General features: G+C 33.8%; 1 protein-coding gene and 1 long non-coding RNA gene across 4 annotated transcripts; both read right to left on the bottom strand.

Annotated features, from left to right (window-relative positions):
• Positions 1-2849: 2849 nt before the first annotated feature.
• LOC115996430 (cytochrome P450 71A2-like) lies at positions 2850-8000 on the bottom strand. Of its 2 annotated transcripts, XM_031235638.1 has the most exons (3): positions 7785-8000; positions 4214-4911; positions 2850-3516 (listed from the first exon to the last, which is right to left on the bottom strand). In XM_031235638.1, exons 1-3 carry the CDS (start codon positions 7978-7980, stop codon positions 2935-2937), a joined length of 1476 nt encoding a protein of 491 aa, XP_031091498.1. In that variant the 5' UTR covers positions 7981-8000; the 3' UTR covers positions 2850-2934. The 2 variants fall into 2 exon arrangements, with proteins under 2 accessions (XP_031091498.1, XP_031091497.1); XM_031235637.1 differs by lacking the exon at positions 7785-8000 and having other exon boundaries at positions 4214-5210.
• Positions 8001-14065: 6065 nt separating this feature from the next.
• On the bottom strand, positions 14066-17249 carry LOC115996455. Of its 2 annotated transcripts, none has more exons than XR_004093622.1 (4): positions 16971-17249; positions 16281-16324; positions 14894-15074; positions 14066-14332 (listed from the first exon to the last, which is right to left on the bottom strand). It is a non-coding gene; the product is annotated as an uncharacterized LOC115996455 (long non-coding RNA). The 2 variants fall into 2 exon arrangements; XR_004093623.1 differs by having other exon boundaries at positions 14898-15074.
• Between the last annotated feature and the right edge of the window lie 802 nt (positions 17250-18051).

Raw genomic sequence — 18051 nt, 5'->3', positions numbered from 1 at the left:
TTTTTTTTTTTTTTTTTTTTTTTTTTTTTTTTTTTTTTTTTTTTTTTTTTTTTTTTTTTTTTTTTTTTTTTTTGCTATATTATTTTGAATGAATTTTACTATGTATAAGGTTCAATATGAGTGATGATGGTATTTTTTGTGTGGGTGAGATTTCTTGTTCTCAAAGAATTGAAAATGGGGGAAAATGCACCAAAAAAACAGTCTTCACACGATGAGAACTAAATGAATTGTATTAAATCAGATTGTTGAAAGATACAGATTACAGGGATATATATAATAAGAGAATATATATAATAAGAGAATCCCAGGAGACTAGAAATAAGAGAATCACAGGAAGCTTAGAATACGGAGTCATAATCTAACTCAAATACATAGTATCCTAATACTTCCCCTCAAGTACAGGGTAACCTAGTAACCTGTAGCTTGTTTCTAAGAAAAGAAAATCTAGGACCAGATAGAGCTTTAGTAAAGATATCTGCAAGTTGATCTGTGGTTGAAATAAAGTTGACTTGAATATCTCCTGAAGCAACTCTGTCTCTAACAAAGTGATAATCAATCTCAACATGTTTGATATGTGCATGAAATATCGGATTTGCAGACATGTATGTAGCACCAAGATTGTCACACCATAACTTGGGAACGGAAATATTGGGGACATTAATCTCACGTAGTAAAGACAAAATCCAAATTACTTCAGCACAAACACCTGCTAGTGTTTTGTACTCAGCCTCAGTAGAAGATCTAGCAACAGTTCTTTGTTTCTTACAGACCCAAGACACAAGATTGGACCCAAGAAACACAACATAACCACTTGTTGACTTTCGGTCTTCAGGACAGCTAGCCCAATCAGAATTAGAAAAAGCATGCAAATCTCTAGATACTGACTTTCTTATTCGTAGACCATAAGTGACAGTTCCCTTAACATACCTCAAGACTCGTTTCAGTTGTTCCCAATGTGAAATAGTAGGAGCATGCATATGTTGACACAATTGGTTGACTGCAAAGGATAGGTCTAGGTGAGTGACAGTTAGATATTGCAGTGCTCCTGCCAAGCTCCTATATTGGCTAGGATCTTCATACAAGTCTGCACTAAAAAGAATAGATTTCGAAACAGAAATAGGAGTAGATAATGCTTTGCATTCTGCCAATCTTGCACGTTTTAAAATATCAGTTATATATCTCTTTTGCGAAAGTAGTATCCCACCATCACATTTAACTATCTCAATACCAAAAAAAGAAACCAGGTTCACCAAGATCTCTAATCTTAAAAGCAGCAGACAACTTTGATAATTAACGGGATACAAGATCTGGATCACTCCCCATCACAAGTATATCATCCACATAAACTAAGTCTAATGTTGATGTGGCTTATATGTCAAAAGTTCCTTACTCTAGTGATGCTGGAAGTCTTATGTATGCTATGGCATGTACTAGACCTGATTTAGCTTATGCTGTAAGTGTTGTGAGCCGTTACATGCATAACCCTGGTAAGGAACATTAGAACGCAACTAAATGGATTTTGTGGTACCTAAAGGGTACTTCCTCTTTGGGATTGAATTTTTATGGATTCTTCTATATCTACTAACATTATGGGCTTTGTAGATTCTGATTATGGTAGTGATCTTGACAGTCGTCGATCGCTTTCTAGTTATATTTTCACTCTTTGTAATTGTGCTATCAGTTGGAAACCTATGCATCGGTCTATTGCTTTGTTATTTACGACTGAGGCGGAATATATTACAGCAAAAGAGGGTGTTAAAGAAGTTACTTGGCTACGAGATTTGGTTATGAAGTTTGGTATTGCACAGGTCAGATTATATTGTGTTTTCAGATAGTCAAAGTGTTATCCATCTCATCAAGAATGATACTTATCATGCCAAAACCAAACATATCAATGTCAGATACCATTTTATATATCCAGGATGTTGTAGCTGCAGGAGATATTGTTGTTCAAAAGATTTATACATTGGACTTTGGAGAATCCAGCAGACATGCTCACCAAGGCTCTTCCTATTGCTAAGTTCAAGTAGTGTTTGAGTTTAGTCGGTTGTTCCATTTGTTAATTCCCACAGTGAATTTGATCAAAAGTAAAGATTGTTAAGACAGAAATATGTGGCTAAAATTCATGGAGACCAACCTGCTGTTTTCATAATCATCGGCGTAGCACTCCACATCTCACGTCTTTCTCTGACTTTGGCTCTCATTCTCTACATGCCGCATAATTATACTTCTTTGAATGTATAAATATCCTTAGTGTTCTGCTTTGTAATGCATTCCTCATCAATTTCAATTCATTCATTTCTTCTTATTTCTTCTTGTTTCTTCTCACGTATACGTATAAATAAATAAATAAATAAATAAATATATATATATATATATATATATATATATATATATATATATTCTTTGTATTTTCTTTGAGATTAACATATATTTTTATATTCTCCCAAATTAGGAATTTTCTCATTTGTCATTTTATATTTTTCCTTATTTATACTATTTAACTTTTTTATAATTCTCAATTTACGATTATTCTTTTTCGCATTATTCCGCTATATTCCTAACACTAAGTAGTTTTCATGCATTCTTGTATACACAATCAATAAACAATATATTTTTCCATTCTCCAACAATACGTTTACCAATAAGCTCTCTAAGTTTTTGTCCTCAAATTTCAATTAATTTGCATTATTATTGTAAATGAATGTTTTTGGCCATGAGTTTATTTAACATTAGAGAAAATTTTTATAATTTTTTTACACGCAAACGTTGCTTAACATTATACATGTCTTCACATCAAACAATTACGATGCCTAATATTTAATACTTGGCATTTGAAGGCATGGATAAAACCAAAGTCTTGTGGAAAAATTATAATTTCCAAATAGCATGCATTATTCTAGGGTAAATACATATGTGCATGCAATGCATATTCTAGCCAACCCTCGGAGTGGCAATTACAGTAAGAGGAATTTTCTTGTTAGTTGTCAAACCAATTCCTTCACTCATATCCAAATCATCTTCTGTTGATGCAAAATCAAACTCGTGCACGAGTGTAGCCAGTGCAAGCTCGATCACATTAGTAGTAAAGGCCACACCGGGACAACCCCTTCGACCCGCTCCAAATGGAATCAATTCAAAATGCATTCCCTTATAATCCACATTAGAATACAAAAATCTCTCCGGCTTAAACTCTTCAGGGTTTTCCCATACGATTGGATCTCTCCCGATTGCCCAGCTATTGACAATCACTTTGGTGCCGGTTGCCACATGAAAGTCCATCACTTTCACGTCTTGGAATGCCTTTCGAGGGACTAGCAATGGTATGGGAGGGTGAAGACGGAGGGTTTCCTTGATGACTGCTTTTAAGTATTGCATGGTTTCTAAATCATCACTTGTTTTCAATCTCCTTACCTCACTTGATAATTTTTTCATGACTTCAGGATTTTTTATCAGTTCTGCCATTGTCCACTCAAGAAGTGTGTACACTGTGTGAGTTCCAGCTGAAAACATATCCTAACACAGAGAAAACAAATACCATTGCAATACAAATCAAATTTACTTTACAGAAAAAATTGTAATTAAATCAATAAAATATATAGGCTATGTTTAGTAACATAGCTTATCAGCCAATTGGTTAATCAATTTGTTTTTGTAACAGCTTATTGTTCTAAAATTTTAAAATTCAAAAAGTTGTTTAAAGTAGCTTTTTGAGAAAATAAATTATTTTTGCTCCAAAACATTCCCAATAAAAAAAAAAAAAACAACGAGACTGTGCAAACACGTTCAATAGTACCACTTTCCACTCCTGTTACTCTTATTGTCTCTTCACAGTACTAGGTAATGGGGTGCTTGAGCCCGTCAATAGGGCTCATAAGCCCGTTGTCTAGTACCGTGAAGGTAATTAGCAATGGGATATGTGATTACTAAATAGATGATAAATTATCAAGTTACACATACAAAATATTCATTTAGATAAAATAATCGAAGTATCCAATTAGACACAAAAAAATATATATATATTTAGGACTAAATTGAAAAAAAAAAAACTATTATATTTGATAATTAAATTGAATATTAAATATCTTTTGGGGTAAGTAGCTTTACTCATTTTTTTTTTTTTTAATACAAGTAGCATTACTCATTTAGATAGTCAAATCTAGCTAATCCAATTGGACAGTTAAAATGAGAGTGTAGGGTAATTAATAATTACCAAGACGAGAGCTTTGACAGAATCTCTGTGAATGGCAAAGCCAATCTTATCTTCTCTTTGTATTTGAAGCAAAATGTGGACAAAGTCCAAAGCATCCCCCTCTTCTTTCTTCAAACCGATGTGCTCTTCCACCACACCATCAATGAACTCATCCAATTCTTTAGCATTTTTCCCCACTCTTCTATCAAGCCCATTGATTCTATTCACCCATGCAAGCCATGGGATATAGTCCCCTACATCAAATGTCCCCAACAATTCAAGAAATTCCGCTAGCAACAACTTGAAATCCTTTTCCCCATTTCCCCTCTCCTTATTACTGTACTTCCTCCCAAGCACCACCCTACAAAGTATATCATTCGTCAACTCAAAGAAAACATTGCTCAAATTCATCACAGAGCCGCACGATTGTCTGATCTTTTGCACCATCAATCCTGTTTCCTCTTCTCTAACATTGCGAAACGACTGCACCCTCGTGTTGCTAAGGAGATGGAGCACACAAATGCTTCGCATTTGTCGCCAGTACTCGCCGTAGGGGGCAGAGCCGACGACTTTGTAATCATAGAGGAGGCGGCTGGCCATTCTGCTGGCGGGGCGGTCCGAGAAGGCCAAGTCGTGGTCCTTCATGATCGCTCTGGCCGCGTCGGGCGAGGAGGCGACGAGGACCGGCACGGAACCGAATTGAAGTAGGATGAGCGGACCATATTGCTTGGATAGTTGGTGGAAGTAGCGATGGGGGTAGGAGCCAATTTGGAGGATATGTCCTAGTATTGGAAGCTTTGGGGGTGATGGTGGTGAGTTTTTTGCGTCTCTGGGAGATGAGAATAGCAATTTGCAGAGGAAAAAAATGAAAATAAACAAAGGTAAAAGGGAATAATAATAATGCATCAAGAAATTCATTATCTTGATAGTTCCGTTCAGTCCAGGGTACAGACCACATCGATCACACCAAAAGGTTATATATATATATAGAGGGCCAGATTTTAGGGCGTGCAAGACGTGCAAACGCACAGAGGCCCCAAAATCCTATTCCAGCCCTGTATATGTATTTGTGATTATATCCGCCTAAAATTTACATTTTTTTTGCATTTTTCTTTTTGCTATTTTTCTTCAATTCGCAATTTATCTATACTTTGATAGGGCCTCACCTAGTTACTAGCACAGGGCCCTATAAATCAAAAAACCGGCCCTATATATATATATATATATATATATATTTTACTGATGACTAGCGAAATTTACCTTGTAGTTACTTTAGGAGTGGGGTCTTGTGGACTTAGAATTAGTCTTATAAATTTGTTTTTGAGTACAGTTAGTCTTATAAATTAATATCACATAAGTTTGAAAAAAAAAAAAAACAATTGATTGATAATACTATGGGAAAATGACACCTTTGCCCCCTCAATTATATCTTATAGTAATTTTTTCCTACATAATTCATGTACCCACATTAACCTTTAATTATTTTGAAAGTGACGATTTCCCCCCCTCTATATTTAATAGGTGTTTGGACTCTTAAAAATAAGAGCAAGTATTTCAAGTTATTTTCTTTCTCCAACAAATTATTGAAAATATTATAATTATAATTTTAAGCTAATGCTATTAACAAAAGTAAGACTTAAAACACAAATGATAATTATAATATTTAAAAATGGAGAGCTAAATTTGTATTTAAATCTTAATTTTAATTTGTTAATAGCATTAGCTTAAAATTATAATTATAATATTTGCAATTGGTGTTTGTTCTTTTTTGCATTTTTTATGATTTCCACATATAAGCAATAATTTGTTAGAAAAGGAAAGTGACTTGAAATAATACCTATTTTCCTTTATTTTTAACAGTCCAAATGAATATCTAATATAGAGGGAAAAATTACCACTTTTAAATTAATTAAGGCAGATAATGTGAATACATGAATAATTGAGGGGGAAAAGTGCGATAAACATATAATTTAGGAGACAAAAGTGTCATTTTCCTAATATGAAAATAATATTCGGGTTAGGCAAAAACTTGTGTGAGACATGTCGGGTCGGGTTAGGTCAAGATGAAAATGTAATACTTATACACACAAATGTCATACTTATATGCTCAAATGTAATACTAATCATGAATAAAATTTTTGTTACTTATAAGTGTAAATATAATACTTTTAAGTGAAAATATAATACTTTTACATTTCAATTTAAAAGTATTACATTTTCTCTCAAAATATAATATTTTTTCCTTATAAGTAAGGGGCACTTGTTAGCATTACTTATTATGGAAAATAAAATATTTTTTTCTCTTTTAAGTAACAAAAGTTGTATTCCTGATTAATATTATATTTGAGCATATAAGTATGAGATTTGCACAATGTGACATTTGCATGTTGCTTCGGCCCAATCCGACTCATCTTACGAATAAGGATCCGTGAGACAGTCTCACAAAAGTGTAACCCTTTATGCAAATTTGTAAGTTATACTAGTAACCACAAAAATCTATATAGAAAATATTCAAATTATATTCATTTTAATGGGTTATAATTAAACTTATGATCTATTCTTTTTTTTTTTTGGTGCGCAACTTATGATCTATTCTAAAGTCACTGACATGTGCCCCATATTTAATTTCTTCCACTCCTTGTCTAGCTTGCAGTGGTATTGAATGAATCCCACTAAATATTTCCTCAGTTTTTGTCCCTGCTTAGCTTGCAGTGGTATTGAATGAATCCCACTAAATATTTCCTCAGTTTTTGTCCCTGCTTAGCCAACTTTATCGGTAAATTATTGTGTGGATCATTGTTCATATAACTGTGCAGACCATTAAAGTAATATACATTTTTAATATATACTAAAAGTACATTATTTGTGTACTGAATATATATTATTTAATAATATATAAAAATTGTGTAGTTCCAAATAATGTACTTTATTAATACAAATAATGTATTTTTAATATATTAAAAAATATTTTTTTTATTTATGCTTCACACAAATGTAGAACATTGTACATGGAATAATGTTTGAACATTGTCATGTTCAGAAAAGGATGTTTTGGACTTTTGGTTGCCTTGAGACATATAATATTTTTTCTACCAATAGTGTCTACAACGAGATATTATCTTTAATGGCATAAGAAAAACGTTTTTGTCCCTTCTTGGGCCCTCCTCAATAGTGTGTGATCTTGTAGGAGATTTTGCAGGTACGACTAGACAAGAATTTATTGTGGATTTTTTAAGAAAATTTTACAGGTGTGTCTAGAAAAAAAAAAGTAGAAGTGGAGGAAAAAAAGAAAAGAAAAAAAAAGCCAAAAATCAAATCTATAAAATAAATAAATAATTACATGCTCGTGCGGGCGCGTACACTGCACCCAGTAGCCGGCTAGCCAAGCTGCTGGCGGGGCGCTTCGAGAAGGCCAAGTCGTGGTGGTCCTTCATGATCGCTCTGGCCGCCTCGGGCGAGGAGGCGACGAGGACCAGCACGAAACCGAATTGAAGTAGCATGAGCGGACCATATTGCTTGGATAGTTGGTGGAAGTAGCGAATGAGCGGACCATATTGCTTGGATAGTTGGTGGAAGTAGCGATGGAGCGGACCATATTGCTTGGATAGTTGGTGGAAGTAGCGATGGGGGTAGGAGCCAATTTGGAGGATATGTCCTAGTATTGGAAGCTTTGGGGGTGATGTTGGTGAGTTTTTTGTGTCTCTGCGAGATGAGAATAGCAATTTGCAGAGGAAAAAAATGAAAATAAACAAAGGGAAAAGGGAATAATAATGCATCAAGAGATTCATTATCTTGATAGTTCCGTTCAGGCCAGGGTACAGACCACATCGATCAAACCAAAAGGTTATATATATATACAATTTATTGATGACTACTTATCCTAGTTGATTTTTCTCCAAGGCTTAAAATTATAATTATAATATTTGCAATTGGTGTTTGCTCTTTTTTGCATTTATTATGATTTCTACATATAAGTAATAATTTGTTAGAAAAGTAATAATTTGTTAGAAAAGGAAAGTGACTTGAAATACCTATTTTTCCTTTATTTTTAATAGTCCAAATGAATATCTAATATAAAAGAAAAAAATTACCACTTTTAAAATAATCAAGACAGATAATGTGAATACATGAATAATTCAGGGGGAAAGTGCTATAAGCATGTAATTTAGGAGACAAAAGTTTCACTTTTCCTAATATGAAAATAATATTTTGAGTTATGCAAATTTGTAATTTATACTAGTAAACACAAAAACCTATATAGAAAAAATTGAAATTATATCCATTTTAATGGGTTATAATTAAACTTATGATCTATTCTTTTTTTTGGTGCGCAACTTATGATCTATTCTAAAGTCACTGACATGTGCCCCATATTTAATTTCTTCCACACCTTGTCTGGCTTGCAGTGGTATTGAATGAATCCCACTAAATATTTCCTCAGTTTTTGTCCCTGCTTAGCCAACTTTGTCGGCAAATTATTGTGTGAACTATTATCCATATAATTGTGTAGACCAGTAATGCAATATACATTTTTAATATACTAAGGGTGCGTTTGGAAAGCAGAAAAATGACTTCTGGAAAATGTTTTCTGAAAAATGAGTTATTTTCCGGAAAATGAGTTCATTTTCCGGAAAATGAGTAGAAATATATAATTATATATTTTTATTATTTTTTTTAAATATAAAAATATATAAACTAATAATATTTATTTTAAATAAATAAATAAATTAATTAATTTTTTTTTTTTTAAAAAGGGACGGCTGCATGGTTTCCGACGGAAACCAAAGCCGGTGGACTGGTTTCCGCCGGCAGAAACCAGAGCCGGCGGACTCGTTTCCGCCGGCGGAAACCAGTCCACCGATTGAGGAGGGACGGCTTGTTCCGTCCCTCCTCGCTATGGAGCATTGTTCCCATTTTCGGAAAACGACTTCCGGACATTTTGTCCGGAAGTTGTTTTCCGGAATTTTGCATTAATTTTCCGTGGTCAATGGAAAATGTTTTTCGTTGAACACGTTTTCCCGTTGTTGCCAAACACACGAAGCCCGGAAAATGATTTCCAGAAATCATTTTCCGGGCTTCCAAACACACCCTAAAAGTATATTATTTGTATACTGAATATATATATATATATATATATATATATATATATATATATATATATATTGAATACTATTGACCCTGTTACATGACGGGGGTGTATTCAATCACGACTTTCATAGACTTTTAAAGACTTTTATCAACTTTAAAAGTTTGGTGATATTTAATTTAGACTGACTCTTTAAATGTCTACCGGCATTGGATCCAGACTTTTCAAAACTCTTTAAAAGTATACTGGTATTCGATTAAGACTTTTATAGAGTTTTTAAAAATATAATGGTATTCAAAAAGTTACTAACTTTCATAGAATCTGTCAGAATAGGATTTCTGTATACTTTTTCTTCATTAATATAAATAGATGAAATTCAACCCTCCAACCCCAAACTTTTCAACATTCTCTACAGACTTTTTTTCCTATATCTAAACTAGGCAAATTTTTCATCAATTTTACAGTATGCTTCAAATCTTTCATAAATACTCATATATTTTACTTAAAAAATAATTTTTTTTTGATGTTCAAAGTAAATTTTTTGTATGCTACTATTCACAACATAAATATTTGCTGCGAACAGCAACAATCTTGCTTCTATTTGCAGCATAAATATTTGCTGCAACCAGCAGGAACTCAGGAAGTTGCTTGTTGGTTGTAGCAAATTGTTCTAATTTATAATTTATAATTTTTATTTAATTAATATAAAAGTTTATAATTTTATATAAATATATATTTATTATATATATATATATATATATATATATATATATATATATATATATATATATATATATATATATATGTATATATATATATTTGTATTAAGTTGAATTGTTTGAGAGATTCAAATTCTTATTTATTTTATAGTAACTATAAAAGGGAGATACTCATCAAGAAAGAGTAAATGTAAAAATAGAGTTAATGAAAATTATGCATTATGGGCACCTGAGGAGAGTAATGAGTTGTTACAACTCATGGTTGATGCGATAAAAAATGACGTGATAGTAGTGGAGGTTTAAGCAAGTTATCTGTGGAGAGGAGGATGCTTCCTGCTCTGAATGAAAAGCTTGGGTGTCGAAGATCGTACGCACAATACCAAAGCAGATTGAAATGTTTCAAGAATCATTTTAACAATTTTTCAAAGCTTATGCGTCATAATTCGGGATTTGGTTGGGATCCCATCATAAAGAGGTTTACAGCTAGCAATGAGGTGTGGGAAGATTATTTCAAGGTGAGATTCTTATATCGTTTAATTAACATACATGTTGCTTAATTTTTTTTTAAATCATTCATTAACTATTTTTTTTCTTTTCTAGTCTCATATATCCTACTCATAAAAACCTACGGACAGATACAGTTGCTGACTATGAAGATTTAGCATTTGTATTTGGATGTACTACTGCCGTAGAAAAAAACTCTATCGGATTGGGTGATGAAACTAATGCAAGAATCTATAATGTTGAAGAAGATAATCAACATAGAATTGATCAACTACATTTTGATTTTGTTAATGATGGATTTACACAAAATGATGTACAAGTAGATTCTCAAGATCCACAATTACCACAATATACTTCATCAGCACCTTAAGAGATAAATGTAGAAGCAAGTTCAACAAAGTATTATAAGAGAAAATGAAATAGAACTACACTGAATATGAAGGAAATAGTACTTCAACTAAGGAAACAAATCGATCTAATGTGTTAGATAAATTATCTAATACTCTTGATTCAATAGCGGCTAATATCCATTGTTTGGTGCAGAAAAGAGAAAAAAGAAAATGGTTGTTGGGATGCTATTAAGGAACTCCCTGAATTGGATAGTGATACTTGTTTCAAGGTTTTGGAATGGTTGAGCACGAAATCAAAGAAGGATACATTTCTAAATATGTTACCCCAAGATCGTCCAAATGAGAGTTCATATTATTATTATTATTATTATTAGTAGCAGCAGCAGTAGCAGTAGGAGGAGGAGCAGCAGCAGCAGCAGTACTAGCAGTAGTAGTAGTAGTCTTTTTTTTTTTACTATAAATTCTCTTCTTTTATCTTCTTTTCTTTACTTTTTTTTTTTAAATACTTCTTATTGTTTCATATAAATAGTTTTGTTTGTAGGTTAATACCATTATTTAAGTGATTGATATATAATGTCCGACTCTAGTATTGATAGCAATAATGACATTGAGATGGTTGATGTGGATGAAGAACAAGTAGATAAAGAATTTGAAGAAGTAGAGTTTTATGAAATCATTCAACATTTATTGAAAACAATTGCTATGCTCATACACATACTAAAAGAGGTTATTATTGATAATAATGGTGAACGAATTAAACATCCACTAGCTCGGCGACCAATTACTTCACGTGGATACAATTATATACAAAACGTATTGACTGAAGATTCTGATAACTTTCGACAGGTATACAGAATGTGCAGAATGTGTACTAGCTTGTGCAGGACTTCATAATTTTCTTCGCAAGGAGTGTCGTAGCGATGAGATTTTAATTGAGCTAGATAATGATGAATCTCCTTCACCTTTACCACTGAATGATGTAGATAATTTTGAACAACTGTTTGAAACTCAGGAGCAACAACAAGAGCATGCAAATGAGTGGAGGACTAAAATAGCTTCGGATATGTGGAGAGACACCCAACAAGGTGAAACCAATGCCAATCAAAGATAATTCATGTACTAAAAGATGAATATTTTAATTCGCATTTTTTCTATTTAGTGAAAATTGATTATATTTTCTTTATGTATAATATACTCTATTTTTGTGACAGTCAATATTTATTTTTTATTTTTTTACAATGCATTAATTCATTTATGATTTATAGAAAAAAATATTTTTGTAAGAAAATTATAAATAATATATTAATAGAAGTTATGGAATGTTTGTGATGGTGTATTCAATTTAGAGTTTTAATGAATTTTGTAGAATTTTTAATATGAATATTTTTTTAAAAGTCTATAAATGTTTGTCATAAGAATATTTATAGACGCTTACAAATTTGATAAAAGTTTAAAATATATTTGATAAAAGTTTAAAATATTCTAGAAAAGTCTACAAAATCAATTAAAATTCATCACTTTAAAAGTCTTGATTGAAGACCAATAAATCAATTCAATATCGCCCCCACTACTGAGGCTCAAACCCATGACCTCCCATTTGAGAGAACCACTTCATGTGGCTTGACCACAAGGTTTTTGACAAATATATATTATTTAATAATATATAAAAAATTATGTACTTTCAAATAATGTACTTTATGTATACAAATAATGTATTTTTAATACATTAAAATATATTTTTTATTTATGGTTCACACAAATGTAGACCATGGTACATGGAATAATGTTTGAACTTTGTCAGGTTCAGAAAAGGATGTTTTGGACTTTTGGTTGCCTTGAGCCATATATTTTTCTTCTACCAATAGTGTCTACAATGAGATATTATCTTTAATGGCATAAGAAAAACAAAATTTCTCTCAGTTTTTGTTCCTTCTTAGGCTTTCCTCAATAGTGTGTGGTTTTTTTAGGAGATTTTACAGTTGCAACTAGAAAAGAAATTCTCAATAGTGTGGAGTTTTTGAGGAGATTTTGCAGGTGCGTTTAGAAAAGAAAAAATAGGAGTGAAAGAAAAAAAGAAAAGAAAAAAAAAAACAAAAATTAAATCTATAAAATGAGGGGACCATAGCGGGTGGATAGTTGTTGGAGGGAGCGGTGGGGGAGGGAGCCAAGTTGGAGGATGTTTCCGAAGATTGGAAGCTTTGGTGGGGATGGGGGTAAGTTTTTCCTAACTCTGGAAGGTGAAAATAGCAATCTGGAGAGGAAGAGGATAAACAAAGGGAAGAGGTTGATTTGATAGACATGTGCTCTTCTGGACACCACAATTGTGACACTTGATCTGCGAAATTGCCACTACCGCCTCCTCCTCGCACACCACCTCAGATATTTCCTCTCCACCCCCAAGCCCAGTAAATACCCTAGAAATAGCACATCACTTTTTCTCCATTAAACTTACTTCCTCAAACTACTATTCTCGAAAACTCAATTAACTTATTCCATTTCTTTGCGGTCAAAATTTCAATGAATACATTGATGGCATGCTACCATGTTTAGCTTCCTTTATTCAAGCTCTAGATGGGTGTTCCTTTGTAGCCAATCGTGCTTTCGTGTAAGGTAGTTTTTGTGTGGTTATTGCTTTGTCATTTTTTTATTTTTAGCTAGATGCCCAGCCTAGTAGTAGTTGCTATATTATTTTGAATGAATTTTACTATGTACATGAGGTTCAATGTGAGTGATGGTAGTATTTTTTCGTGGGTGAGTTGTTAGGAATAAATTATAATAGATTTTGATATGTCAAAATGTATTGAAAAATATTAGATTCCCAAGTTTTACTTTCACTAAAAGAAAAATCGCGATTCGCGTCGGAATTTTTCCGTTGCGAAACAGCTAAATTCCGTCGCGAAACAGGTTTTGCGACGGAATCGCGACGGAATTCGTTCCGTCGTTTATCAGCTTGTCGTATTTGTGTTCGCGACAGAATAATTCCGTCGCAAAATATGGCGACGGAATTGACGACGTAATAAGGCGTCGCGAATTTGCGACGGAAAGTTCCGTCGCGTTTTGGCAACAAAATCTTTTAAAAAAAATTAGGGCATCCGCATCTGCTGTTGGTACAACAGACGCGGATACCATTTAAAAAATTAAAAAAAAAACAAAACAAAACAACAATATTCCCTTGTATACACTGTATTACATTTTCAAAAATTACAATACTTCATTCTCAAAAATTAAAATTAAAATACTTGAATGAAATTACAAATTTACAGTTCTAAATTAAAAAATAATTGAAAGCTACAAAAGAGAAGAATGAAATTACAATTTACAGAAGTTGGCAACAATGAGACCTTCCTTTATCCTCTTCATGTAAACTTCCACATAGATTAAACCTGCCAATAATTGCAATAAATATACTCCTGCTGTAGCTGCAACAGATATCCCAGCTTTTTTTAGCATCATAGCTGTAGCAGTTACAATCATCATTTGCCTAAAAAATAAGATATATGTCCTTATAAGAAATATAAAGAATTAAATAAGAAATACTAAGCAATATCTACCAATGACCATGCAACACCAAAAAGTATCAACTATATGCACAAACCACTGTCAAGGAAACTACAAGTTTTGCGAAGGGCTTCTTATTGTCAAGGAAACTACAAATTTTACACTATTATAGTATTATCATTCCATGTTTCAAAAAAAAAAAAAAAATAGTATTATCATTCCATCAGTTCTTTGCTCACATAAGTTAAAAGTAGAAGGTAAATAATCAATCATTCTCACTATAGTTCAGAACTCAAAAGAGCATGCACTTCACTTAAAGAAAAACATGGAAACCAATATTGATGAAGTAAACATCAAATCCACAAAGCCAGTAGCGCATATTCATTCATAAGCTTCACTTAAAGCAGTGACAAAATCAGCAGATAAATCCAGACACATGCAAAAATAAAAGAAGTACCATGTAAAAACTAGGGCCGTGTTATAAAATGTATGATAACATAAATGAAATCTTAAAAACAAGTTACAAAAAGAATGTTTTACTTACTTACTGTTTTCTACTCTCCATAGTTCACCCCAAGGCTGAAGACATATATGGTTAGCAGTTTAGTTCTCTGGTTCCTCCTGATCTACTAGGTTAGTTGAATCTAAACCCTTTCAAAAGTTGTGACTGGTTTAGCTTTACCAGTGTAGGCTCACCTTCAGAAGGGAAATCTTCCCAAGATGCTCTGCATTTATTGCCCAAGCATTAAAAAGCAGTCAGAAATTCCATAACCACTCTATATGAGACAAGGCATCAAAAGTTATTCAAGTACACCACTAATATGATATCAATACATATAATAGCACTTTAAAATAGCACCTAATTATCAAAAATTTAGAATACTTAATTGCAAAGCCATTCTCAGTAATAAGGTAATATTAGCTGCTACTAGTATTAAAAAGATTACAAAAGTTTAGAATACTTAGTTCTTACTGTCACCTAAGAAGGTAATATTAGGGGTGTAAATGAGCTAAGCCGTTCGCGAGCTGCTCGCGAGCCGCTCGGTCAAAGCTCGGCTCGAGCTCGGTCAAATTCGAGCTCGAGTCGAGCTTGAGCGGCTCGTTTAATAATCGAGCCGAGCTCGAGCTCTAATGTCTTTGGCTCGTGGCTCGTCGAGCCGCTCGCGAGCCATATATATATATATATATATATATAGTAATAATAATAATAATAATAATATACATATATATATATATAATATATACATATAAAATTATAGTTTATTTTTAATTGAAACATGAATTTAAAATCAAATAGGTTAAATTTGAGCTCAAAATCAAACTGATCTCGAGCTCAAATTCAAGCTCGAACTCGAGCTCAAGATCGAACTCGAGCTCGAGCTCGAACAATCGAGCTACTCGAGCCGAACTCGAGCAGCTCGAAAATTGGCGAGCTCGAGCACGAGCATCATTTATTGAGCTCGAGCCGAGCCTTCCTTAACGAGCTCGAGCTCAAGCCACCCTAGGTTCGAGCTCGGTTCGGCTCGTTTACACCCCTAGGTAATATTAGCTCCTACTAGTATTAAAAAGATTACAAAACTCCAACCACAGATAGTAGAAGTCCCAATCACACATTCACTAACCAAAAGACACTAACAATAATTCATAGCAAGTTAAAAAAGTGCATCCACTAAGTCTTGACAGTAGAAGTGAGTCAAAGAGTGAATGTAATTATCACTAACTCAAAATCAACACATTGACATCTCTAGATAATAAATAGTAACCCACAGAGTTCAGTAGGTTTCATGACTTTTCTATACATTGTAGTTAGTTATCTAAATTGCAGATTAGGAACTTTGTTTTCTTTCTTTAACTTTGGAAAATTATAATTTGCAGTAGTCTGTTTCATGATTGTTACACACATAGGGCAGAGAAACAGAGAGGTCACATACCAGATTCAGGAACTAATGCCATTCTTCCTTCTTTAAACAGCTATCTGAAGCAAGTATGAAAAACATGTGAGCAACAAAAAAAAAACTGAGTATATCTTAGAACTAGAAGTGAGCAACAAAAAAAAAACTGAGTATATCTTAGAACTAGAAGCTAAAATGACAGCAGTTAACTCATACAGTAAGTCTCACACCAAGCAGATCCACAGCTGTGGAAGGTATTGATCCCATTAAGAAATTTACCACTCAACTAAAATTAGATATTGAACAAGAAGCAGAGAAACACATAATTAAACAACTAGAAAAAGGGATGACAAAACTGCAGAACATTTATTTTAGCAAGCATAGAACTATATAGGGTTTTATCAACTGCAATTTACACCTAAAAAGGGAACCAGATAACCCATAATTCCAAAAAAATAAAGTCTAAAATTTCCAGTCTACTGCTCAGTGCTCATCTTCTTTGAGCTAACACTAAAATATACCTCACCAAAGTTATTTCGGCCTAATATATGCTCTCAACTGTTACTTTACTCCCCAAACTATCATGGGATGAATTGATGATCTAAAAACTCAAAATAAATCAACAAAATTCAAAATAAATTTCTTAAAATATCACAATAACAATAACATTTGAAATAAATCAACAAAAATTTGAAATAAATTAAATATAAAATAAATAAATAAACTTACCGTAGCAGCTGGTGAAGGAAGGCAGCTCCGGCGAGTGAGGCAGCTCCGGGGTGGTGGCGGTGGCGTTTGGCGGTCGCGAGTGAGGCAGCGCCAGCGGAGGAAGGGCGGTTCGGCGGCGTCGCCTGTGGCTTCAGATCTGTTGGAGAGCGGCTGGGTCGACGGGGAACTGGGCGTGGGCGCGGCTGGGTCGACGGTGAAGATGGAGGCGACAGCGAGGAGCTGGGAGATTGGCGATGGTGAAGATGGAGCCGTCGGCTGAAGCTTATATTTAGGGTTATAGCTTTTATTTCTTTTTATATTTATATTTTGGAATTATAGTTTATTTTTAATTGAAACATGAATTTAAAATCAAATAGGTTAAATTTGAGCTCAAAATCAAACTGATCTCGAGCTCAAATTCAAGCTCGAACTCGAGCTCAAGATCGAACTCGAGCTCGAGCTCGAACAATCGAGCTACTCGAGCCGAACTCGAGCAGCTCGAAAATTGGCGAGCTCGAGCACGAGCATCATTTATTGAGCTCGAGCCGAGCCTTCCTTAACGAGCTCGAGCTCAAGCCACCCTAGGTTCGAGCTCGGTTCGGCGTTCGCGAGCTGCTCGCGAGCCGCTCGGTCAAAGCTCGGCTCGAGCTCGGTCAAATTCGAGCTCGAGTCGAGCTTGCGGCTCGTTTAATAATCGAGCCGAGCTCGAGCTCTAATGTCTTTGGCTCGTGCTCGTCGAGCCGCCGCGAGCCATATATAATATATATATATATAGTATATATATAATAATAATAATATACATATATATATATAATTATAACATACATAAAATTTATAGTTTATTTTTAATTGAAACATGAATTTAAAATCAAATAGGTTAAATTTGAGCTCAAAATCAAACTGATCTCGAGCTCAAATTCAAGCTCGAACTCGAGCTCAAGATCGAACTCGAGCTCGAGCTCGAACAATCGAGCTACTCGAGCCGAACTCGAGCAGCTCGAAAATTGGCGAGCTCGAGCACGAGCATCATTTATTGAGCTCGAGCCGAGCCTTCCTTAACGAGCTCGAGCTCAAGCCACCCTAGGTTCGAGCTCGGTTCGGC

Source organism: Ipomoea triloba, chromosome 11, assembly GCF_003576645.1.
Source record: "Ipomoea triloba cultivar NCNSP0323 chromosome 11, ASM357664v1".
Lineage (NCBI taxonomy): Eukaryota > Viridiplantae > Streptophyta > Magnoliopsida > Solanales > Convolvulaceae > Ipomoea > Ipomoea triloba.
This window is presented reverse-complemented; position numbering and strand designations above follow the sequence as displayed.